At 41.7% G+C, this 25,426-nt stretch overlaps 1 protein-coding gene across 4 annotated transcripts in view; it reads left to right on the forward strand.

Moving 5' to 3' along the window:
• primpol (primase and polymerase (DNA-directed)) overlaps positions 1-25,426 on the forward strand; it is an 80,813-nt gene that overhangs the window by 48,163 nt on the left and 7,224 nt on the right. The window contains exons 1-8 of one of the 4 annotated variants that reach the window (XM_067982576.1): positions 105-180; positions 4,015-4,197; positions 12,266-12,372; positions 14,025-14,163; positions 16,922-17,069; positions 20,335-20,634; positions 22,110-22,272; positions 24,283-24,380. In XM_067982576.1, coding sequence (XP_067838677.1) covers positions 4,018-4,197; positions 12,266-12,372; positions 14,025-14,163; positions 16,922-17,069; positions 20,335-20,634; positions 22,110-22,272; positions 24,283-24,380 — 1,135 coding nt within the window. In that variant the 5' untranslated portion in view covers positions 105-180; positions 4,015-4,017. Of the gene's footprint in view, positions 1-104; positions 181-4,014; positions 4,198-12,265; positions 12,373-14,024; positions 14,164-16,921; positions 17,070-20,334; positions 20,635-22,109; positions 22,273-24,282; positions 24,381-25,426 lie in introns of those variants that run through there. The other 3 variants (XM_067982577.1, XM_067982579.1, XM_067982578.1) reach the window with 3 other exon arrangements.

Consider the following 25,426-nt stretch of genomic DNA (forward strand, 5'->3'; position numbering starts at 1 on the left):
ATGCGCAGGCGCCAGTCTTCGCGGTTCACTGTAGGTGTTGTAGTTCTGCCCCCCGCCGACTGGCACCGTCAGTGTCCGCGAGCAACTACAACTCCCAGTTTGCACCTCGTTCACGGCTGGCTTTCGCGCCCAGTTGAAATGTTTCTGTGAGGGGAATGGAAATTTTAACTGAAATCTACAGTGAGTATCTCAGTGCTTATTAACTGAAATGTATATTTGTTGTTTTATTTTTATTTAGCAAAGGGTATGTTAACGCAGAATCAAAAGTCTTGTGATTTTCCCACTGAAAGACTGTCAAGTTTCACTTAATTTGTTTTGATATACCTGTTTTAACCTGTCTCACTCTTTATATGCTTAAATTAATTTAAGACCAATTTCGCTCTTCGATCATAAAATTCACCCCTAATATTTCCACCGTCTTTGTACATATACTGTATTATATAAAAATATTTATGGATCTCCCGTTCGTTCAGAAGTGTATAGGTTTACAATACCTGGAGTACTGTGGACCTTCTTTGCTTTCATGGCTTAACTCCACTATTTTTAATTAAAGGTAAAACCTAGAAATGGATATGAAATTGTCTGAAGGCCAAGAAGCAGCAGGAACTTGGTGAGGGGGTTATGTCAGAGTAAGGGAATGCTATTGGAGATCCCCCAGCGATTAAAGGAAGGTCGTGTCTGACTAACTTGATTGATTGTAAACAATTTTACAACACCAAGTTATAGTCCAGCAATTTATTTTAAATTCACAAGCTTTCGGAGGCTTCCTCCTTCGTCAGGTAAATGTTCAGGAGCTCCTTGAAGTCTACGCATTTATACATCACAGAACAATACATGGTGTTTACAGACTGCCCCTGCAACTGCCCGTTGCCAAGGCAATCACCGTGTTCAGACATAACTTGATTGAATCCTTTGAGCAGGTAACAAGGAGGGTGAATGAGGGTAACGCGTTTGATGTAGTGTACATGGATTTTAGCAACACTTTTGACAAGTCCCACATGGCAGACTGGTCAAAAAAGTAAAAGCCCATGGGATCTAAGGGAAAGTGGCTAGTTGGATCCAAAATTGGCTCAGTGGCAGGAACAAAGGGTAATGGTCCACAGGTGTTTTTGTGACTGGAAGGCTGTTTCCATTGGGGTTCCGCAGGGCTCAATACTAGGTATCTTGCTTTTTGTGGTATATATTAATAATTTGGACTTGAATGCGGGGTCTTGATCAGTAAGTTTGCAGATGATCCGAAAATTGGCCGAGTGGTTGATAGTGAGGAGGAAAGCTGTAGACTGCAGGAAGATTTCAATGGACTGGTCAGGTGGGCAGAAAAGCGGCAAATGAAATTCAATCCGGAGAAGTGTGAGGTAATGCATTTGGGGCAGTCAAACAAGGCAAGGGAATACACAATAAATGGGAGGATACTGAGGTGTAGAGGAACAAAGGGACCTTGGAGTGCATGTCCACAGATCCCTGAAGGTAGCAGGACAGGTAGATAAGGTGGTTAAAAAGGTATACGGGATACTTTCCTTTATTAGCCGAGGCATAGAATATAAGAGCAGGGAGGTTATGCTAGAACTGTATAAAACACTGGTTCGGCCACAGTTGAGTACTGCGTACAGTTCTGGTCACCACATTACAGGAAAGATGTGATTACACTAGAGAGGGTTCAGAGAAGATTTACGAGGACGTTGCCAGAGCTGGAGAATTTTAGCTATGAGAAAAGATTGGATAGGCTGGGGTTGTTTTCTTTGGAACAAAGGAGGCTGAGGGGAGATTTAATTGAGGTATATAAAATTATGACGGGACTAGATAGAGTGGATAGGGAGGACTATTTCCCATAACAGATGGAGCATAGATTTAAAATAATTGGTAGAAGGACTAGAGGGGAGCTGAGGAGAAATTTTTTCACCTAGAGGGTGGTGGGGGTCTGGAACTCACTGCCTGAAAGGGTGGTAGAGGCAGAAACCCTCAACTCATTTAAAAAGCACTTGGATGTGCACTTGAAGTGCCGTAACCATAGGGCTACGGACCAAGTGCTGGAAAGTGGGATTAAGCTGGATAGCTCCTTTTCAGCTGGCATGGACATGATGGGCTGAATGGCCGCCTTCTGTGCCGTAATTTTCTATGATTCTGTGATTAGTGTTGGGACCCCCACTGTTTCTAAATCACATTCGTGACCTAGTGTTTTACCTAACATTTATCCCTCAACCAGAACAGATTAACTGGCCATTTATCTCATTATAGGTGGTACCTTGCAGTGTGCAAATTACGTGCTGCGTTTGCCTACATAACAATAATAGTGACTACACTTCAAAAGTAATTCATTGGCTGTGAATTACTCTGGGACTTCCCGAAGATATGAAAAGTGCCATATAAATGCAAATTCATTCTTGATTTCAGAAGCCGAATGCAAAACTGGTCAAATCTGTAGATGATTCCCAAACTAGGAATTCATTATTTGTGCAATGCTTTGGGGTGTTTCTGAGAGATCTGAGAAGACAGGTAACAGAAAAGCAAGCAGCAGGTTTTTTTTTCATTTTTTCTTTTTCTTTTGGGATTTAGGCCCCCCTTTTATAAGAAGGGGGGTTAGGATGTGTTTTATGTGCAGCAAATCAAAGAAAACAAAATAAGTGTCAAATAATAATTTTATTGTAAGGATCCAGGATGCACTCCAGTCCCTGCGGTGCCCACCGGTCGCGGAAATCCCTCCCTTCCATTCCCCTCCGCTACAAAATATGTAAGTGGGTGAAACTTGGTCAATTGTACGTAGAAACAAAAATAGGTGACATTAGTAATCTATGAATTATGTTAAAATAGCTACGGGTAAAGTTGAGAGATCTGGCGTCTTTGTAGATTCAACGTCCAACATGTCCTATTGCTCATAACAGCAATCAATAAAGCAAATAAAATGCTGAACTATGTTGCTAAAACAGTAGCATACAAACCGGAGAAAATCATTGTTAAACTGTACAATGCTCTGGTCAGGCTACACCTTGAGTACTATATCCATGTTCTGGTCACTGAGATACAAAGTAGACATTCAAATCCTGGAGACAGTGCCCAGAACATCCATAAGTTTGATCCCCAGCATCAGAAGACTGATTTATTAAGACAAACTGGAAAAAAAACTTGAAGGAGATCACTGATAGGGGACATTAAAAAAGTATATAATAACAACAACTTGCATTTATATAGCGCCTTTAACGTAGCAAAACGTCCCAAGGCGCTTCACAGGAGCATTATCAAACAAAATTTGATACTGATGCACATAAGGAGCTATTAGGACAGGTGACCAAAAGCTTGGTACATTGAAAGTAGGTTGGGGGCATGGGCTCAAACTAGTGAAAGACGTCATAAAGTTTTGTTCCACACAGAGTGATCAACACATGGGAAAGACTTCTGGATAGAATAGTGGAGGTGAAAATCTTGGAATCATTTAAGAAACAGTTGGAAGCTGTGATGAGAAAGACTGCAGGTTCTTTCTGGATGAATAGAATAAGATAAGATGAATGGCTTTCCTTATATCCAATATGGGATCTTTCGCTGCATTGAACTATTTTTTCCTCTCTTTTCTCGTTCTAATCTTGTTTTGTTTTCCTCATTTTACTCTTTCTCCTTTTGTTTTTCTTCTGTATCCAATTTTTTTTTCACTTTTCTCATTCCAGCGTGTCTGTCTGTGGGATTTGTAGTTTCCTTTGTTTCTCTCACCAAAGAGCAATCCGCACAAATTGTTCCCTGTGGCGAATGTTTTAAATATTACGGAATACAGATTAGAAGTTAATAAATTAGGAATAAGAAGGGAAGTAAGGCAAATTTTGTAACCAAAATGTTATACACTTGTGGAATACGTTTAAAGGAAAATGGGTTTAAGATGTCATTAGATATGTTTCTTGAGGGATATGTTGAGAAAATAGGTAGATGGGAGATGAGATGCATCAAAATGAGATGTTTGTTGGGTTATCCTGTTCCTAAAATTTCTTGTAATCTTAAGAGAGCTTCAACTAGTGTCTTTATTTTTCTCAGAGTATGAAGAAGAACTGGCAGAAAAGGGTAAAGGACATTGAAACTTTAGCAGGCAGCTATCAAAACCACCCCATCAGCCCAACTTACAAACCTAGACTTTCAAAACCATGGCAACCATCATCGATTTGGAAGTTGTTTTATCGCCAGCATCAAGCCTTTAATTTTTCCAAGAGCTGTAAGGCGGTAAAGTAAAATATATCATTATATTTTAGAATTGTGAATAGAGGTTGTGTTGCACTGTGGATAACATAATGGACTTTGAGGAAGAAAATAGATACTCAGTGAACTGCTGGGGTTTATAGATGCCCTATCAAATGTTTAGGTTAGATCTGTATTTGGAAAACTAAAAAGTGAGACTAAGTGAGTGTTTTCCTCTTTAATTAAAAACATAGAAATTTATACATTGAAGCTATCTACATTAATCTCATTTCCATATTCTTTCCACATACCCTTTAATATTTTTCTTAAGATGTATAGAATTATACAAAAGTTAGATTCTACCACCCACCAACTGGTTGCCCAATCTTGTCCCTTTAAGTAATGCAATCCTCCATTTACTACAACAATAGATTTGGAAGTACAGTGGTGTTTGCACTGTCGTTCTGTTGTAGATACCAATTCATGAACCTGGCTACTAAACTCCATGCTAAATATTTCATTTTGGCACATTGCAAGGTCTAGTGATAAAACCTAGAAAACTACATAACTTGCCTTTCACCATTTCCCTCAGATTATGGGTAACACCTTGTTTGCAAAGTCTCTTTCTGATCTTTTAGCGAGTTCATTATTTTTGGACCTTTTGTTCAACCGCCAAACAAACTCTTCCCAGATCAACCTCAATGTTCTACGCTTTGGTAAATTCATGCCAATGCCATAGATGGCTGCATGCCATCCTAATATCTCCATCACTACTAGGAAATTGCATGGTTAGCAATGAGGTGAGTGATGTGTGTGGTTGCACCATGTCTGTATGAAGCGGGCCTGATGGTCTTTTTCCCTTCTTCAGGTGTCTGCTGTGGCTCAGTCATAGCACTCTTGCCTCCGAGTCAGAAGGTTGTGTATCCAAGCCCCACTCCAGAGACTTGAGCACATTATCCAGGCTGACACTTCAGTGCATTGCTTAGGGAGTGCTGCATTGTTGGAAGTGATGTCTTTCGGATGAAACCTCTCAGGTGGATGTGAAACAACCCATGGCACTTTTTGAAGAAGAGTGCGCGAGTTCTCCTGGTGTCCTGGCCAATATTCATCCCTCAACCAACATCACTAAAAGTAGATAATCTGGTCATTTATCTCATTGCTGTTTGTGGGAACTTGCTGTGAGTAAATTGGCTGCCGCATTTACCCTACATTTCAACAGTGACTACACTTAAAAAGTACTTCATTGGTAGTAAAATGCTTTGGGACGTCCTGAAGTCATGATAGGCACTATATAAATGCAAGTTCTTTTTTCCTTGTTTCTTTTTGTATGTTCCTATGTGTCTCTAGCTCTTGTTTGGTGAAGTGGACCTCTCAGGGTTGTTTTGTTTGGTTAGCTATTCTCAGATCAGCTGTGGAAATAGCATCAAGAGCTTAACTTTCTGATTATTGCTGGCTTCCTCCGCTTTGGTTGCTTAATATATCTGCAGTAATAAGCACTCCTAAAAGGTACAGCTTTGAAAATGTATCTAATGTACCTATATGTGGAATTGGAAATCTTAACTGCCATAGTTGTTACTTGGAATTACATAGAATTTACAGCATAGAAACAGGCCATTCGGCCCAACAGATCCATGCCGGTGTTTATGCTCCATTCGAGCCTTCACCCTCCCTACTTCATCTAACCATATCAGCATAGCCTTCTATTCCTTTCTTCCTCATGTGTTTATCTATCTTCCCCTTAAAGGCATCAATGTTAATCACCTCAACTATTCTTTGTGGTAGCGAGTTCCACATTCTAACCACTCTCTGGGTAAAGACGTTTCTCCTGAATTCCCTATTGGATTTTTTTTTTTTTTATTCGTTCACGGGATGTGGGCATCGCTGGCAAGGCCGGCATTTATTGCCCATCCCTAATTGCCCTCGAGAAGGTGGTGGTGAGCCGCCTTCTTGAACCGCTGCAGTCCGTGTGGTGACGGTTCTCCCACAGTGCTGTTAGGAAGGGAGTTCCAGGATTTTGACCCAGCGACAATGAAGGAACGGCGATATATTTCCAAGTCGGGATGGTGTGTGACTTGGAGGGGAACGTGCAGGTGGTGTTGTTCCCATGCGCCTGCTGCCCTTGTCCTTCTAGGTGGTAGAGGTCGCGGGTTTGGGAGGTGCTGTCGAAGAAGCCTTGGCGAGTTGCTGCAGTGCATCCTGTGGATGGTGCACACTGCAGCCACAGTGCGCCGGTGGTGAAGGGAGTGAATGTTTAGGGTGGTGGATGGGGTGCCAATCAAGCGGGCTGCTTTATCTTGGATGGTGTCGAGCTTCTTGAGTGTTGTTGGAGCTGCACTCATCCAGGCAAGTGGAGAGTATTCCATCACACTCCTGACTTGTGCCTTGTAGATGGTGGAAAGGCTTTGGGGAGTCAGGAGGTGAGTCACTCGCCGCAGAATACCCAGCCTCTGACCTGCTCTCGTAGCCACAGTATTTATATGGCTGGTCCAGTTAAGTTTCTGGTCAATGGTGACCCCCAGGATGTTGATGGTGGGGGATTCGGCGATGGTAATGCCGTTGAATGTCAAGGGGAGGTGGTTAGACTCTCTCTTGTTGGAGATGGTCATTGCCTGGCACTTATCTGGCGCGAATGTTACTTGCCACTTATCAGCCCAAGCCTGGATGTTGTCCAGGTCTTGCTGCATGCAGGCTCGGACTGCTTCATTATCTGAGGGGTTGCGAATGGAACTGAACACTGTGCAGTCATCAGCAAACATCCCCATTTCTGACCTTATGATGGAGGGAAGGTCATTGATGAAGCAGCTGAAGATGGTTGGGCCTACAACACTGCCCTGAGGAACTCCTGCAGCAATGCCCTGGGGCTGAGATGATTGGCCTCCAACAACCACTACCATCTTCCTTTGTGCTAGGTATGACTCCAGCCACTGGAGAGTTTTCCCCCCGATTCCCATTGACTTCAATTTTACTCGGGCTCCTTGGTGCCACACTCGGTCAAATGCTGCCTTGATGTCAAGGGCAGTCACTCTCACCTCACCTCTGGAATTCAGCGCTTTTGTCCGTGTTTGGACCAAGGCTGTAATGAGGTCTGGAGCCGAGTGGTCCTGGCGGAACCCAAACTGAGCATCGGTGAGCAGGTGCCGCTTGATAGCACTGTCGACAACACCTTCCATCACTTTGCTGATGATTGAGAGTAGACTGATGGGGCGGTAATTGGCCGGATTGGATTTGTCCTGCTTTTTGTGGACAGGACATACCTGGGCAATTTTCCACATTGTCGGGTGGATGCCAGTGTTGTAGCTGTACTGGAACAGCTTGGCTAGAGGCGCAGCTAGTTCTGGAGCACAAGTCTTCAGCACTACAGCTGGGATGTTGTCAGGGCCCATAGCCTTTGCTGTATCCAGTGCACTCAGCCGTTTCTTGATATCACGTGGAGTGAATCGAATTGGCCGAAGACTGGCTTCCGTGATGGTGGGGATATCGGGAGGAGGCCGAGATGGATTATCCACTCGGCACTTCTGGCTGAAGATGGTTGCAAACGCTTCAGCCTTGTCTTTTGCACTCACGTGCTGGACTCCGCCATCATTGAGAATGGGGATGTTTGCAGAGCCTCCTCCTCCCGTTAGTTGTTTCATTGTCCACCACCATTCACGACTGGATGTGGCAGGACTGCAGAGCTTTGATCTGATCCGTTGGTTGTGGAATCGCTTAGCTCTGTCTATAGCATGTTGCTTCTGCTGTTTAGCATGCATGTAGTCCTGAGTTGTAGCTTCACCAGGTTGGCACCTCATTTTTAGGTACGCCTGGTGCTGCTCCTGGCATGCTCTTCTACACTCCTCATTGAACCAGGGTTGATCCCCTGGCTTGTTGGTAATGGTAGAGTGAGGAATATGCCGGGCCATGAGGTTACAGATTGTGCTGGAATACAATTCTGCTGCTGCTGATGGCCCACAGCGCCTCATGGATGCCCAGTTTTGAGCTGCTAGATCTGTTCTTAATCTATCCCATTTAGCACGGTGGTAGTGCCACACAACACGTTGGATGGTGTCCTCAGTGCGAAGACGGGATTTCATCTCCACGAGGACTGTGCGGTGGTCACTCCTACCAATACTGTCATGGACAGATGCATTTGCGACAGGTAGATTGGTGAGGACGAGGTCAAGTAAGTTTTTCCCTCGTGTTGGTTCGCTCACCACCTGCCGCAGGCCCAGTCTAGCAGCTATGTCCTTCAGGACTCGGCCAGTAGTGGTGCTACCGAGCCACTCTTGGTGATGGACATTGAAGTCCCCCACCCAGAGTACATTTTGTGCCCTTGCTACCCTCAGTGCTTCCTCCAAGTGGTGTTCAACATGGAGGAGGACTGATTCATCAGCTGAGGGAGGATGGTAGGTGGTAATCAGCAGGAGGTTTCCTTGCCCATGTTTGACCTGATGCCATGAGATTTCATGGGGTCCAGAGTCAATGTTGAGGACTCCCAGGGCCACTCCCTCCTGACTGTATATCACTGTACCGCCACCTCTGGTGGGTCTGTCCTGCCGGTGGGACAGGGCATACCCAGGGATGGTGATGGAAGAGTCTGGGACGTTGGCTGAAAGATATGATTCTGTGAGTATGGCTATGTCAGGCTGTTGCTTGACTAGTCTGTGGGACAGCTCTCCCAATTTTAGCACAAGTCCCCAGATGTTAGTAAGGAGGACCTTGCAGGGTCGACTGGGCTTGGTGTTTTGCCATTGTCGGGTCCGGTGCCTAGTGGTCCGATGCCGGGTGCTCCGTCCGGTTTTATTCTTATTCTGACTTTTCGTAGCGAGATTTTACAACTGAGTGGCTTGCTAGGCCATTTCAGAGGGCAATTAAGAATCAACCACATTGCTGTGGGTCTGGAGTCACATATAGGCCAGACCGGGTAAAGGCGGCAGGCTTCCTTCCCTAAAGGACATTAGTGAACCAGATGGGTTTTTACGACAACCCGGTAGTTTCATGGCCATCGTTACTGATACTAGTATTTTAATTCCAGATTTTTATTTAATTAATTGAATTTAATTAATTAATTGAATTTAAATTCGCCAGCTGCCGTGGCGGGATTTGAACTCATGACTCTGGATTTTAGTCCAGGCCTCTGGATTACTAGCCCAGTAACATAACCACTATGCTACCGTTATTAGTGACTATCTTATATTTATGGCCCCTAGTTCTGGTCTCCCCTGCAAGTGGAAACATCTTCTCCATGTCTACCCTATCAAACCCTTTCATAATTTTAAAGACCTCTATCAGGCCACCCCTCAGTGTTTTTTCTAGAGAAAAGAGCCCCAGCCTGCTCAATCTTCCCTGATGGGTATAACCTCTCAGTTCTGGTATCATCCTAGTAAATCTTTTTTGTACCTTCTCCAGTGCCTTTATATCCTTTTTATAATATGGAGACCAGAATTGTTCACAGTACTCCAAGTGTGGTCTAACCAAGGCTCTATATGAGTTTAACATAACTTCTCTGCTTTTCAATTCTATCCCTCTAGAAATGAACCCCTGTGCTTGGTTTGCTTTTTTAATGGGCTTGTTAACCAGCGTCGCTACTTCTAGTGATTTATGTATCTGTACTCCCAGATCCCTCTGCTCCTTTATCCTGTTTAGACTCTTATTAACCAAGCAGTATGTGGCCCCCTTATTCTTCCTACCAAAATGTAGTACCTTCCACTTATCTACATTGAAATTCATTTGCCAATTACATGCCCATTCTGCAAGTTTATTAATGCCTTCCTGTATTTTGTCGCAGTCCTCCTCGGTATTAACCCCCCAATTTGGTGTCATTTGGAAATTGTACTTCCGATTCCCAATTCCAAATGGCCGAGTGGTTAGGATCTGGAATGCACTACCCGAGGGGGTGGTGGAGGCAGATTCAATCATGGCCTTCAAAGGGGAACTGGATAAGTACTTGAAAGGAAAACATTTGCAGGGCTATGGGGAAAGGGCGGGGGAGTGGGACTAGCTGGATTGCTCTTACATAGAGCCAGCGCAGACTCGATGGGCCGAATGGCCTCCTTCCATGCTGTAACCTTTCTATGATTCTAAATCATTTATGTAAATGGTGAACAACAGTGGTCCCAGCACCAATCCCCGTGGAACACCACTTCCCACCTTATGCCAGTCTGAGTAACTACCGTTAACCCCTACTCTCTGTTCTGTTTTGTAGCCAGCTTGTTATCCATTCTGCTACTTATCCCCTGAGTCCACATGCTCTGACCTTAGTCATGAGTCTACCATATGGCACCTCATCGAAGGCATTTTGAAAATCCAAATATATTACATCTACTGTATTACCCCTGTCCACCCTTTCTGTTATTTCAAAGAATTCAATAAGGTTGGTTAAGCATGACCTTCCCTTTTGAAATCCGTGCTGAATATTCTTTATTATATTTTCAGTTTCTAGATGTTTATCAGTTACATCTTTGAGTAAGGATTCCATTATCTTTATACCACCGACATTAAGTTAATTGGTTTATAGTTCCCTGGACTGTTTCAATCTCCTTTTTTAAATATGGGAATCACATTAACTGTCCTCCAATCCTCTGGCACTATTCCCTTTTCTAATGAATTTTTATATATATGTAGTAGTGCCTCTGCTATCTCTTCCCTAACTTATTTTATGCACGGATCCAATCCATCTGGACTAGGGATTTTATCCTCTCTAAGTTTGATTAGTTTATCAATTATCTCCCCCCTTTCTACCTTAAATGTCTTGATATCTTTTTTGATGTCTTCTTCTAATGACATGCCCACTATGTTATCTCCCTGGTACATACTGAGGCAAAGTCATTAATTAATATTTCTGCCATTTCGCTGTCATTAACTGTGAGTTTATCATGTGTATCCCTGAGAGACACTATCCCTATCCTGATTTTTCTTTTGCTATTTATGTGTCTGAAGAATACTTTTCTATTTCTTTTTATACTCCTTGATAATTTAATTTCGTAGTTTCTCTTTGCCTTTCTAATTGTTTTTTTAACTTTTTTCCTAATTTTATCATATTCCCTTTTGTCATCCTCTTCTTTGTTGTCTATATACTTAGTGTATGCCTTTTTCTTTAGTTTCAATTTTGCCCTTATTTCTGGCTAGTTTGTTCTTGATTTTTAGTGGGATATACTTCTCCTGGATTCTATTGATCACCGTTTTAAATGTTTCCCACTGCTGTTCAGTTTCTTTGTTTATCGGTAAATTTTTCCAGTTTATTTTCCCAGTTCCATTTTCATTCCCTGAAAATCAGCTTTTTTCCTTTTCTTAAAGGAAAAGTCTTCTACACCCATATATTTTCTGATTCCTTAATACTTAGGTATTTTTACTTACAGATCAATGGCTGATGATGGTCTGTGGCTGGACTTTATATTGGAAGGCTTTTGCTACTTTGGGTGACCCCTCATAAATTTGTTTGACGTTCAGAAAATGGTATAAATTTCAGCCAGATATTCAAGGACGGATTAAAACCCAAATTGCTCTTATGTCAAATAACCGTTGTCGGAGAATAATCATTTTTCTTTTTAGATAGCCAAAGTGGGAATAAAGTGCTATCTGATAAAAACAACCCATGAAACAGGTCAACAAAAATTATTTGAAAATAAATCTTTCTTTTAAAAAAATGTAAGTGGGGAGGTGCAGTAATACTATGCATTTAAATTGTCAATGGATGGCACCACATAGTAGAAGAGCACAGGTTCAAATGCCCTCTTTTCATGCTCATCCTCCTAACATCACATATTCAGCCTTAAGTGCAGTAGCAGGAAGAGCAGAGGAGGCTACACTCCTGTCTGTGGATGGAGATGGAAAATAAGTTGGGCAGTCTTCCGTTCTTGTGTGTCTCCTGCTTGCCAGTCAAGAATGGCATTGATGGTGACTTGAGAGCATGCTGTGCATCCCATATTCTTAGACATAGAAACTATGTACCTGGGAGAAGGAGAAAATGAGGAAGGAGAAAAAGTGTGTATATCTCCAAAAAATAGTCCAGATATCAAGCAGAACTTCCCAGCAGCCAAAACATAATAAAGCTAAAGGCCTTCAGTAAACACTGCAGGCTAAAGAAGGAATCAGCACCTAAATTGTATCCATTTTATATTTAATATTTTCATTAAAGGATGTTCATGTATTTGCTTTGGAGAATGAAAATGAGAAGAAGGACACTATGCTTGGACAGCGAATTTATCTTGTCACAACGTACACTGAGCTGTGGTTTTACTACCAGTAAGTGACTATATCATGCTATTAAGACCTAATAGAGGTTGTTTTGAGTGAATTTCCAGGGCATGGTAAGCTTAAGCTTCCCTTGTGGGGGCCTGGAAGAGCAATCTTGCTTCCCTGGGCCCCACAAAGGAAAGAACAAACTTGCCTTTTTCACCTTGATTGCATTGTAGCTTATTTGTGCTATCTTCTATTTTGATTCACCTGGAAATTTTTGAGATTTTGCTTACAATATTTCCTTCCAAGACAATAATATACTATATTATAAATAGCAAATGTCTCCTGCTCGTAACCTACTTCCAGCATGAAAAATTTCTATTTATGGCTACTTTCCTTTTCTGTCATTAAGCCAATTTTCTATCTAGCATCATATTTTATCTCCTATTCCATGACTCCTTACCATAACCATTAGTCACTTCTAGACTTTGTCAAAAGCTTTCTGACAATCCCAGTGTACAATATCAACTATATTTCCCTGTTCACCGTGTTCATAACGCCTGGGAAAAACTCCGTCAGGTTAATTTTAACATGATCGCTATTTCCTAATTCCATACTGACTGACCTTTTAACAAGATGTGTTTCTGTAAGTGCTCACCCACTAGCTCTCTCAAAGTAGTTTCAAACAACAGCAGATGCTAAACCTACTGGCCTGTGCTTTCTTTTTTTTAAATAATGGAATTATGTTGGCTGCTTCGCAATCCTCAGTAATCTATCTTGAATTTAGAAAATTTACAAAAATATTAACTAAAGGTTGGTTAATATCAGTATGTAAGCAGATGAGATTTTAGTAACTGGACAAGTATAATGTATTGTTATACACCTACCTAAGGTGGAGGTCAATTAATTTTGAATTAAAGTATTATCGAAACTGTACCATGCAGCACTGGCCACTTTAATTGGATCATGCTTGTGTGAGCTAACCACCTAATTGAGAACGTGCCCTAGTGGTGCAGACACCAGTGTTTTTAATTGGGTTATGTCTGTGTAAATTGTTGCCTAGTTTAGATTAGAACTGATGTAGAAAAATACAGAATTAAAAACAGACTTATGGTCAGCAGATTCACATGGTTGAACAGCAATTAACAGGAGGAAGGTGTTGTACTGATCTTGTTAGCTGAACTGTTGAAATATTTACATTTACTTGTTAGTTAAGAAATCAGCTTAATAACCGAGCCATAGATAAGGTATACGTTCGATTATTAATTTCTCCTTGTGCGGTACTGTTTTTAATTCTTTTGGTACAGTCATGTAATGGGTAGACGTCCCAGTAGTCACGTATACCTAGGGTTTAAAAGGGGAAACTTCGAGCTGTTCCTTGAGTACACCCCAGGAACATGCAAGATGGAATTGGCCCAGGTTAGTGAAATTACCAGTATGACCCAGATCGGTAATGTTTGATCTGTTTATGTCTATTGATTAAAGCTTTACAAAGAGGCCTTTGGTGGTGGAGTGGCTCATTACAGGGTCTTCAGTCTAAATTTTGGACTAAATTTTAGAAAGGATTATAACCCTGAAATTCAAATGGTCTAACAAGTCCTACTTACTGCTAGACTCGTGGATGCAAGTGAACCTACTGTAGATATTCCATGCTGGTTATGAATTTAGTGCTCATCTAGTGTACTCGTAGTTTCCAAAATTTCATGGTTGTTTTTCAGGAAATACCAAAAGTCATTAATGCATTGCTATGAAGTGATTCCAGAAGGATCTGTGTGCCATTTGTATTTCGACTTGGAATTCATTAAACAAACAAATCCACAATGTGATGGGAAACAGATGGTGGCAAAGTTAATTCAGGTGCTGAGATCATTATTATATTCATTTATTTTTGTGTTTGATCTTGGTTTTCCTCGTGACACTGCTTCATTTATTTTAGCTCAATTTCACTAGATTTATAAAAACTACTTGCATTTGTATAGCGATTTTAATGTCGAAAAATGTCCCATGATACTTCACAGAGGTGTAGTCAGACAAAAATCGACACTGAGCCAAAGAAGGAGATATTCTGAATAGTAACTGAAAGTTTGGTCAAAGAGATGGGTTTTTAGGAGGGTCTTAAAGAAGGAGAGGGAAATGGAGAGGCAGAGAGGTTTATTAAATGCAAAGTTCTCAGAGGGTTGTAGGACTCGAAGGTTACAAAGATAAGGATGGGCGAGGCCATGAAGGGATTTGAACATGAGGATGCGAATTTTAAATATGAGGCGTTAGGGAATTGGGAGCCAATGTAGGTCAGCAAGCACAGGGGTGATGGGTGAGCAGGTTAGGATACGGGCAGCAGAGTTTTGGATGAGCTCAAGTTTATGGAGGCCGGAAGATGGGAGGCTGACCAGGAGAGCATTGGAATAGTCGACTCTGGAGCTGACAAAGGCGTGAAAAAGGGTTTTGGCAGCAGATGGTCTGAGGCAGAGGAGAAATGGACGATATTACGGAAATGGAAGTAGGCAGTCTTTGTGGTGGAGAGGATATGGGATCGGTAGCTCAGCTCAGGGTCAAAAAGGATGCCGAGGTTGCAAACAGTCTGGTTTCACCTGAGATAGTGCCAGAAAGAGGGATGTAATTGATGACAAGGATACAGAGTTTGAGGTTGGGGGCAATGATTCCCAATGTTTAATTCATCCAGGACTGGATGTCGGATGAGCAATCTTGACAGCACAGAGGTAGGGAGGAGGTCAAGAGAGATGGTGGAAAGGTAGAGTTGGGTGTTGTCAGTGTACACGTGGACGCTGATGCCATATCTTCGGATGATGTCACCAAGGGGCAGCATGTAGTTAAGAGGAAGGGGCCAAGGATAGATCATTGAGGGACTCCAGAGGTAACAGCGCAGAGGTGGAAAGAGAAGCCATTGCTGGAGATACTCTGGTATGATTGGATAGGTAAGAGTGGAACCAAGCAAGCGCAGTCCTACTCAGCTGGAAAACGGAGGAGAGGCTCTGGAGTAGGGTGGTGTGGTCAACCGTGTCAAATGCTGCAAAGAAGTCAAGAATGATGAGGAGGGATAGTGCACCATAGTCACAGAAGATGTCATTTGTGACTTTGATTATAAATCTAGTTGAATTGCTAATTTTTAATTTTGAAGGATTTTTAAATTTTCATGTTAAGTAATCCAAGATGTTTTTTGTAAACAGGAATATAAATACTATGGATTTTTTAAAATTAAGTTTTAAATGGTCCTTTGAGGTTCTTCCATTCTGTCTCAGAATTTTCTTGTATATAATGTTGTGTGGGAGACAGCAGAGACTACAGGATCAACAGAGAGACTTTGAACATCAGAGTAATGAGTTTTATAAATCAAATTTATCTTCACATCCTCAAGTGTTCTCCACATACTGGAGATTGTCACTGGGGAAAGTACCCAGGACTCCCATCGCTTTACGATGTTTTTGATGTCTGTTGTTCCCTCTCTGCACTACACAAAAGTGCCTCCTCTGGGCTGGCTAATTCACAAGATCACAACGTAATTATAAATGAGTAAGGCTATTCGGCCCATCTTTGTTTATCTGTCCAGGTCAACCCTACATTTCCCCCATTGTAGTATCTTATTGTTTCTTGAATGATTCCAGGGTTTTTGCCTCCACTATGCTATTTGACAGTCCATTTCATATTGTTGACTCATTTTCAATCCCCTCCTACTTTTGTTCCTGTGCCAAAATTCAGTGTTTACTCCTGCAATATGTGGAGTGGCCTACCAGATAATCTAACTTCTTGTAAATATCTTTAGTACAGAAATCTACTTGAAACAGCTATATTTGTTTCCGCAATAGCTTTGTGGGTTTTGTGTGCTTATTAGCCATACAGACCACGAAAGTTCCAGGTTAAATCCCTGGCCTATGCTGAATTAGCAGATCTCAGCAGGGGAAGTAGAACTGCAATCGGCCTCAGTGTCACTGGGCTAGTGGGATGAAAGTAAGCCAGGTTTCCTGTTTTGGATTACTGTTCACTGACCAATGGGAAGATGTGGCTATTGAGGGAGGAACAATGATGCCTTCATAGTTTCATGACTTGCTGACATGTGAAAAATGAACAATTGTTTAAAGATAATAGAGGACTGCTGGTTACTGTGGAACTGTAACCCCAACCAAGGCCCCTGTATTTCTCAGATTCCGAAATCACATTTAGATTTAAATTTGAAATAAAGTATTGCCCAATGTCGAATTGTCCAATGTAGTAGTTGATGGATTCCTGTTTGTGTAATGTCTGACAGCTGCTGCATTGGCTGACAGCCAACTTATAAATATTTGTGAAAAGGGCAGTTTCCTGATAAAACAGGTCTCGATTAATGAGATCTACAGACACGAACACTCCAATATTCTAGGCAATTTCTAGTAAATATGATCGTATTGATTTTGCTAGAACATTATAAACCAAGATTTACGGTCACACGACTAGTTCTGTCATGTTTAAATCAAATTGATTGGTACAGTTAAAATTATGCTGTACAGCGAGAGCCTATAATCACTTTTAAGCGTAGAATTTGAGTCTTTTTAGCAATATCCTGTGATCAAACATTGACAGTATTGCGTTCTGCACAGTTTTACTATTTTTTTCTTAATTTCAGTATGTTTGTCAAAAATTGGAAGAACTGTACAAAATAAACTGTTCAGTAAAAGATATTTTGAACTTGGACTCCAGTACTCATCAAAAATTTAGCCGCCATCTAGTATTTAATCTTCCTAATGCAGCCTTTAGGAACAACATACATGTTGGTAAGTCTTCTGTCACCCTATTTATGTTAACATTATATTACAAGGTTCGATGCCATCACGTCACGACAAAGGCAAAATGGCTCATTGTCTACAGGAGCAGACAGTGATATCAGTGCTATATCTAGACTCTTGATGATGTCACACTATCTCCAGCATATTGGAATGTAAAAGATTATGGAGTGTATTTCCCAGCTATTGTGGCTGATGGGGAAGGGCCAGAATGAGCAGTAGTGAGATTGGCAAATCGTGTACAGATCTATATAGCCAAATCTACACCACCTTCACACTTGGTGAAAATTTCTGGCCAGCCTTAAAGTGGTTTTGGCCAAAAGGGGTAAAAGCTCTATTTAAATATTATATCATGTCATTAAATTAAGCACACCACAATTTTCAGTCTGCTTTTCTTTTCATTCGTTCATGGGATGTGGGCGTCACTGGCAAGGCCAGCATTTATTGCCCATCCCTAATTGCCCTTGAGAAGGTGGTGGTGAGCCGCCTTCTTGAACCGCTGCAGTCCGTGTGGAGAAGGTTCTTCCACAGTGCTGTTAGGAAGGGAGTTCCAGGATTTTGACCCAGCGACGATGAAGGGACGGCGATATATTTCCAAGTCGGGATGTTGTGTGACTTGAAGGAACATGCGGGTGGTGTTTTTCCCACGTGCCTGCTGCCCTTGTCCTTCTAGGTGGTAGAGGTCACGGGTTTGGGAGGTGCTGTCGAAGAAGCCTTGGTGAGTTGCTGCAGTGCATCCTGTAGATGGTACGCCTTGTAGATGGCGGAAAGGCTTTGGGAAGTCAGGAGGCGAGTCACTTGCCACAGAATACCCAGCCTCTGACCTGCTCTTGCAGCCACAGTATTTATGTGGTTGGTCCAGTTAAGTTTCTGGTCAATGGTGACCCCCACGATGTTGATGGTGGGGGATTGGGTGATGGTAATGCCATTGAATGTCAAGGGGAGGTGGTTAGACTCTCTTTTGTTGGAGATGGTCATTGCCTGACACCTGTCTGGCGCGAATGTTACTTGCCACTTATCAGTCCAAGCCTGGATGTTGTCCAGGTCTTGCTGCATGCGGGCACGGACTGCTTCATTATCTGAGGGGTTGCAAATGGAACTGAACACTGCAATCATCAGCAAACATCCCCATTTCTGATCTTATGATGGAGGGAAGGTCATTGAAGAAGCAGCTGAAGATGGTTGGGCCTAGGACACTGCCCTGAGGAACTCCTGCAGCAATGTCCCGGGGCTGAGATGATTGGCCTCCATCAATCATCTTCTTTTGTGCTAGGTATGACTCCAGCCACTGGAGAGTTTTCCCCTTGATTCCCATTGACTTCAATTTTCTAGGGCTCCTTGGTGTCACATTCGGTCAAACGCTGCCTTGATGTCAAAGGCAGTTACTCTCACCTCACCTCTGGAATTCAGCTCTTTTGTCCATGTTTGGACCAAGGCTGTAATGAGGTCTAGAGCTGAGAGGTCCCGGCGGAACCCAAACTGAGCATCGGTGAGCAGGTTATTGGTAGTAAGTGCTGCTTGATATCAGCTTAGTGCTGAATCCCACAGGACTTTCCTTCATCTATCTGGGGTGGGATTAAGGAAAGCTCCATGCAGCTCTTAAAAGGGCAGAGGCTTTTTAGCCTTTTTTAAAATTCTTCAGTTTCACAGTAGTTTTAGCACTAGTTTTGTCAATATTTAAATTTTGATGAAAAGTTACATTTTAAAAAATTAACCTTAGGAGGATTTCTTGTCGTAACAGTATGTAATCCTGATATAGCCAAATATTGTCTGCTAATTTATTGGAAAGCAGACTGTAATTGAAATATTTACAAGACTTCAGCGGGGCAGGGCAAGGCAAGCTGAAAAGAGGAGACTTTAAACATTTTTTTTTGCAAACTTTCAGGAGGGCTGCAACAAAGCATCTGAGTTCAAATTATAGAGTCCTGCAGCAGTTGGCGAATCAAGTTAAATTTAGTGAACTACCCTAATTCAATATTTCATGATTGAACTGGTACGATATGGAAGAAAGTGAGCAAGGGATATCAGCAGGCAACTGAACTAAACATTCATTATGGCACCAACCATATTTGTAGACTCTGGTATACAGTGACTTTGGGGAACTGGCTGCAAAATATGGGCTTGAAATTACGCTTTTAACAAAAATTGGGAGGGGGTGCCTGTTTCTGTGTAATTAATGACATGCTAATTAAATTGTAGGAATGTTTGGCTTTGAAACGTTTGATTTTTGTTTGAGTCATTAATTACACAGGAAACCAGGCATTACCCATCTTTTGTCAAAAGAGGAATTTTACCCCTGTATTACTTTGTAGCATAAAGCTGATCACGTTTGTTCATTACTGATCCTCCTTGGGACACCAAGACCATTCAGCCACCACAACTGATTGAGATAGGCTCATTCAGCACTGACAAGGGCTTAAACCTAGGATTGTTCAGATCTGTATGACTCACTGCTACATTACAAAGGGAATTAGCTCACCGAGCTGTTGGGAAGCTCTCACAAGGCACACTTTCATGAGATATCTGTGCTTGTAATTGTCTCCAGATGTTATGCCACCAAAAATTGCAAAATACATGTCCACAAACATATAAATACACACAGCTGATTATGAGCTTCACATTTTAATGCACATGTGCATGTTTTTTCTGTTTTTCAAATTTTAAAAATAATGTGGCTGCGCAGCCAATACTCAACCACCACAGATCATTTCCTGCTCTGGTATGCCAGTGTTGGTATTCTGATTAGTTCCAAAAGCTGATTTCTTTGTCTTCTGACTCATTAATGGAACCTGAAAGGGTAGATCTGTCACTGGCCTGAGTTTCTTCCCACTTGGCTCCAGAGAATCCTGTAAGCCCGTATCCTATTGGGTAGCGTGGTCCTAACTGGACAAGCAGCAGGGAGTTTACCAATGCTGAGGGCTTTAACTGGTTAAACACCAGTATTACCCCAGCACACACGTGAGGGTCTCTAAACCTTGGCCCTTGCCAACCTGCTCCTAAATGGGTTGTGTCCCTATGAGGAGGGAGTGTTCCCTCCATAGCAGGCATACTAAAACATTACCTATGTGGATTTCTCCATAGTTTGGTTTGGAGACTTTTAAGAATGGTGATGGGTTTCCACATGAGACCTGACTGAGCAAAACAGTAAGTTCCAAATGTGTTAAGAAAGAAACTGAAATAATTGCAACTAACAAATTATTGTATCTGTGACAGTGTAACCATATCTATTCACTGTGAAATTTCTTTTTTGTTTAAGGAAATTTTATTAGAACAATTATACAGCCTGTGATTAGAGTATTGGAAAAAAGATGTGGGAGAGTTGATCAAGATGTTCCAAGTCCTAGTGGCAGTGCCTTGTTGTCAACCAGTGCAACACTTATTCCTGTCACTCCAGACAAGAGGAAGCATTTTAATGTAGATGGTTCTGAAAACTCCCCCTTAAAAAGGATTAAACCTGCAGCTTGGGAAAAATCGGAGAAAAGCAATTTGGATCCAGATTTGTCATTTCTGATTGTTAAAGATAAATATGGAAGTGACCAACTTTTTGTGGATCTAGGTAAATGTTTATTTTTTTATTTCAACCTATATATGCAGGCAATAATTAAGTAAGAACGAACTCTGCCTCAATGTGCCTGAGAATTGAAGATTGAGCAACTTGTTTAGGTTACTTGCCTGTCAGTTTACTATCTTCAGTTCGCCAGTATGGTTCAGGTGACGTGGAAGTTGGGGGCAAGTTGTGTGGTACAGAGAAATCTTGGGAGATTTGGTGAACATCTACCATTACATTTCAACTACAACGTAAGCAGTTACAAAAAAGATGGGCTCAATTTTGAAATGGTGGCGGGATGGCAGCTGTGGGGGGGGTGGGGTGGTGAAGGTGCACGTGGCAAACCCGAATTAAAAAAAACTTACCTTTTCCGACGTGATCGCGATGTAATTGATGGTGATTAAAGTTGTTGCTGGGTTTCGCGCCCAGCAGCCAGCCTGACAGGAGCTGCAATGCCGAGGGGTGGGGGGGGAGAGAGAGAGAGAGACGTCATTCAGCGCTGGAACAGAGAGGGAGGGCAGTGAAGATCAGATGGAGAAGGGGAGATCAGAGAGGGAGACATCAGAGGCTGAGAGGGACATCGGATTGGGAGACATCAGGGGCGGAGCGGGGGAGATCGGAGAGGGAGACAACGGAGGCTGAGGGGGACATCGGAGAGGGAGACATCGGAGCAGGGCGCTGCTAGTGACATCGGTGGAAAGGTAGGTTTATTTTGTTTTTTTAACTTTGTGCAATGGTTTTTTATTTAATTTACTTTATTTTTGCCTGATCCAACCCTTCACGCCTGGAAAAGCACCCAGGTAAGTTTAAAATCGGTTTAACTATCTACTATGTCAGAAATAAAGTACCTCAATGAGCTACATATGGTTCTTTAACTATCATTAAAGCCGGTGGGACTTCTGCATTCGGAAAGTGCACGCGCACAGGCTGTGGGAAACCCGGAAGTCGGCGGGTTGGGGCCGGCTTCCTCACCCGCTCGGGATTTTCCCGATTTTCGCAGCCCCCAACCCACCCGCAATTTCATTTGAAAATTGGGGCCCGTGTGTTTTTTTTTTTGAGTGCCTCTAACTTTAATATTTGGCTTTAAAAAAACATAAGCATCATACGATTACAAATAAGGAGAAAGGTGACAAAGCACCAGGTACAAATAGTCACTAAGTCTTTTCTGGCAGTAATTATGTGATTACTTAGTGGGTCTATAGGACATCATATGCAATGCTTCAGAATTCACACTCATCTTAACCCATTGGTGAAATCCACAAAACAGTAGACATTCAGAAAAATAACATCTGTTACGAGAAATTTAGGAGAAAAACCATTAAAATATTTGACTATTTTCCTCCAATGCGGGTTATATTGTTAACCACAGTTGCACTTTGTATGTTTGAGGCAACAATTTGCTGTCACTTTAACCAAATTATGATTATACCTCAATTGTTTCCTTTTTTGCTGTAAAGTATGTGATAGGACTTTTTTTTAAACAGGTGTGTATACAAAGAACAGAAACTTCCGACTGTATAGATCATCCAAATTGGGGAAGAACACTTCTTTTGAAGTTGCTGAAGACAATCAGTTTGTTCCCAAGTCTCAAAAGAATATTTCTAGAGAGGAGCTATTTTTCCTGAGCTCTCTGGTCAGCAACGTTAGGTACAGTATCTAAGAAGTTTGACACTGTTTGAGAAGCGGGGGGGAAAAACTGTTTGCAATATACAATGGTATCTCACTGTCTTAATCACCCCAGAACTTGAGCACATAAATGAGTCTGATGCTTCAGTCAGGTACTGAGAGAGTGCTGTCTTCCTGTTTGGTTAGATGTTAAGACCTTGACAAGAATTGAAGAAGAGCAGGGAGTTCTCCCAGTATCCTGGCCAACCTTCCTCTCTCAAAAAAAGATTAACTGGTCATTCATCTTACTGTTGTTGTGGAACTTGGGTATGTCCAAAATGGCTGCTCTATTTGCCTACATACGGCTTTAAACTAATTTGTTGTATGTGAAATGCTTTGGGGATCCAGAGATGTGATGAAGTGCTATATAAATGCAAATTCTCTATTTCTAACTAATACTATGGAGTCACTTTAACAATATGTGGAATTTGACTAAAAGTAATGTAGACTGATAAGATTCTAGCTTTAGTCTTCCTTTTCCAGTTTCTCGTGACACCTGGTTTTCATTGCTTTCTTTAAATTTGTGTGGTTACACATATGATAATCCTATTTTTGGATTAACATTTTAAAAAAAGATATTTCTATTAGATCAATCAAAAAAGTTAAATATTTATCTTTTCATACACACCATGCCTATTTTTATGTTTGAACAATCTATTTTCCCAATGACATAAATTTACTGTTCTCACTCATCTTAATTTCGTCAAATAATAATTGTAGCATTTTATGAATTTTAACAAAATTAAAATACCTAGTAATGAAGAGGGGGCAAAACAATGTTCAAAGAGCATAGTAACTAGAATTTACTGATTTGGGAGTTTCTACATAGAAACACAGAAAATAGGAGCAAGAGTAGGCCATTCGGCTCTTCGGGCCTGCTCCGCCATTCAAAATGATCATGGCTGATCGTCTAACTCAGTACCCTGTTCCCGCTTTTTCCCCATATCCCTTTAGCATTAAGAAATATATTTATCTCCTTCTTGAATACATCTAATGACTTGGCCTCCACTGCCTGGCCTCCACTGCCTTCTGTGGTAGAGAATTCCACAGGTTCACCACCCTCTGAGTGAAGAAATTTCTCCTCCTCTCAGTTCTAATGGCATACCCGTATCCTGAGACTGTGATCCCCTGGTTCTGGACTCCCCAGCCATCGAGAACATCCTCCCTGCATCTAGTCTGTCTAGTCCTGTAAGAATTTTATATGTTTCGATGAGATCACCTCTCATTATTCTAAACTCTAGTGAATATAGGCCTAGTCAACCCAATCTCTCCTCATACGTCAGTCCTGCCATCCCAGGAATCAGTCTGGTAAACCTTCATTGCACTCCCTCCATGACAAGGACCTCCTTCCTCAGATAAGGAGACCAAAACTGCACACAATACTCCAGATGTGGTCTCACCAAGGCCCTGTATAACTGCAGTAAGACATCCCTGCTCCTGTACTCAAATCCTCTTGCAATGAAGGCCAACCTACCATTCGCCTTCCTAACTGCTTGCTGCACCTGAATGCTCGCTTTCAGCGACTGGTGTACAAGGACACCCAGGTCTCATTGCACCTCCCCTTTTCCCAATCTATCACCATTCAGATAATAATCTGCCTTTCTGTTTTTACAACCAAAGTGGATAACCTCACATTTATCCACGTTATACTGCATCTGCCATGTTTTTGCCCACTCACCCAACTTGTCTAAATCACATTGGAGCCTCTTTGCATCCTCCTCACAGCTCACATTTCACCCCAGCTTTGCGTCATCTGCAAACTTGGAAATGTTACATTTAGTTCTCTCATCCAAATCATTGATATATATTGCGAATAGCTGGGGCCCAAGCACTGATCCCTGCGGTACCCCACTAGTCACTGCCTGCCCCCCAGAAAAGGACCCGTTTATTCCTACTAATATGATCCAGACTAGCCAATGAAATAGTTAAAGATTTTTGATTTGGCATATAAATTTTCAAATATGTATGAATGAAATATTATTAAAATTTCAGATTTTCTGACGGCTTGACAGTTCTGACATGTGATGGTTCAGATACAAAGAAACCCAAAGGATGGCATGTTCAAGATAACCCGTATCTCTCTGCATCAGGTATTCAGTTTGCTAATAATATATTTGCACATTACTCAGATGGATCACCAGACCTTTAATCTGCCATTGTGTAGTTACTTTTAAAGCTGTTTCTATTAGTTGTTTATAATTATAAGAACAAAAATGTTAATGTTCTTTCTGCCCATCACTGATATTGTATGTATTTTGGTTCTTACTTGGTGCATCAGATCCAAGCAAGGATTTTCTCTATCTGTTTCAGTCTAGATTTCTCAATTAAATGGACCATACTGGCAGCGTTCAGTAGCAGTAATATCCTTGTAATCATCTAGGTACTGTTGGGCTCTGGGACCACTGACAAATATGTTCATCGCCAGAGCCTCTTCCAAGTTTTGCTCTGTAATCTAATACCATAGATGTGATCACGTTAATCTTTGCAGTCTGAGCCTTTGGCTGAAAACTAGTCTTGGTCCCACCCAAAGTGTTGTATGGACATGTAGAGGAAAAAGAAACAAGGGGCTTTGAAATTCCTGTCTCTGCTAATTTAGTGAAAAAATGTTAAAGATAAGATAGGTTAAATTAGTAAGTAATTTGAGAAAAAATAAACTAGGACAGATATAATTAGGAAGAAAATGCAGAATCAAATTGACTAAAAAAAATTTTAAATTAAAAGTAAAATATCTCCTGTAGCATTGCTTGCACTCTAAGCAGTTATGGCCTGGGAGAAAACAGGAGCATGGGTTAGAGATAAGGTGGGGAGAAAGCAGCAAGGAATGTTCAAAGCCCATCAGGGAGGGGTAAGCTAAGAGAGGAAATGGGGGGGGGGGAAGGAAGAAGGGCATCGAATGGAGTACAGGACTAGTAGGGAGAAAGCAGAACACAGGAGAGCACAATAATATAGCTGCATTGTGCATCTTCTTGGAATTGATTCTCTGGCTGTGGTTGATCTATGCTATGCATTTAACTATGGTACTACATGGTTAGCACAGACCAATTGGCAACAACCTGACAATTCTATATATCTACATTCTTAGACACAAAACTTAATAGGATAGATTGATTGTGTTTTAAGTATTTGTTTTAGTTGT

The sequence above is a fragment of the Heptranchias perlo genome, chromosome 4 (assembly GCF_035084215.1).
Source record: "Heptranchias perlo isolate sHepPer1 chromosome 4, sHepPer1.hap1, whole genome shotgun sequence".
Taxonomy (NCBI): Eukaryota; Metazoa; Chordata; class Chondrichthyes; order Hexanchiformes; family Hexanchidae; genus Heptranchias; species Heptranchias perlo.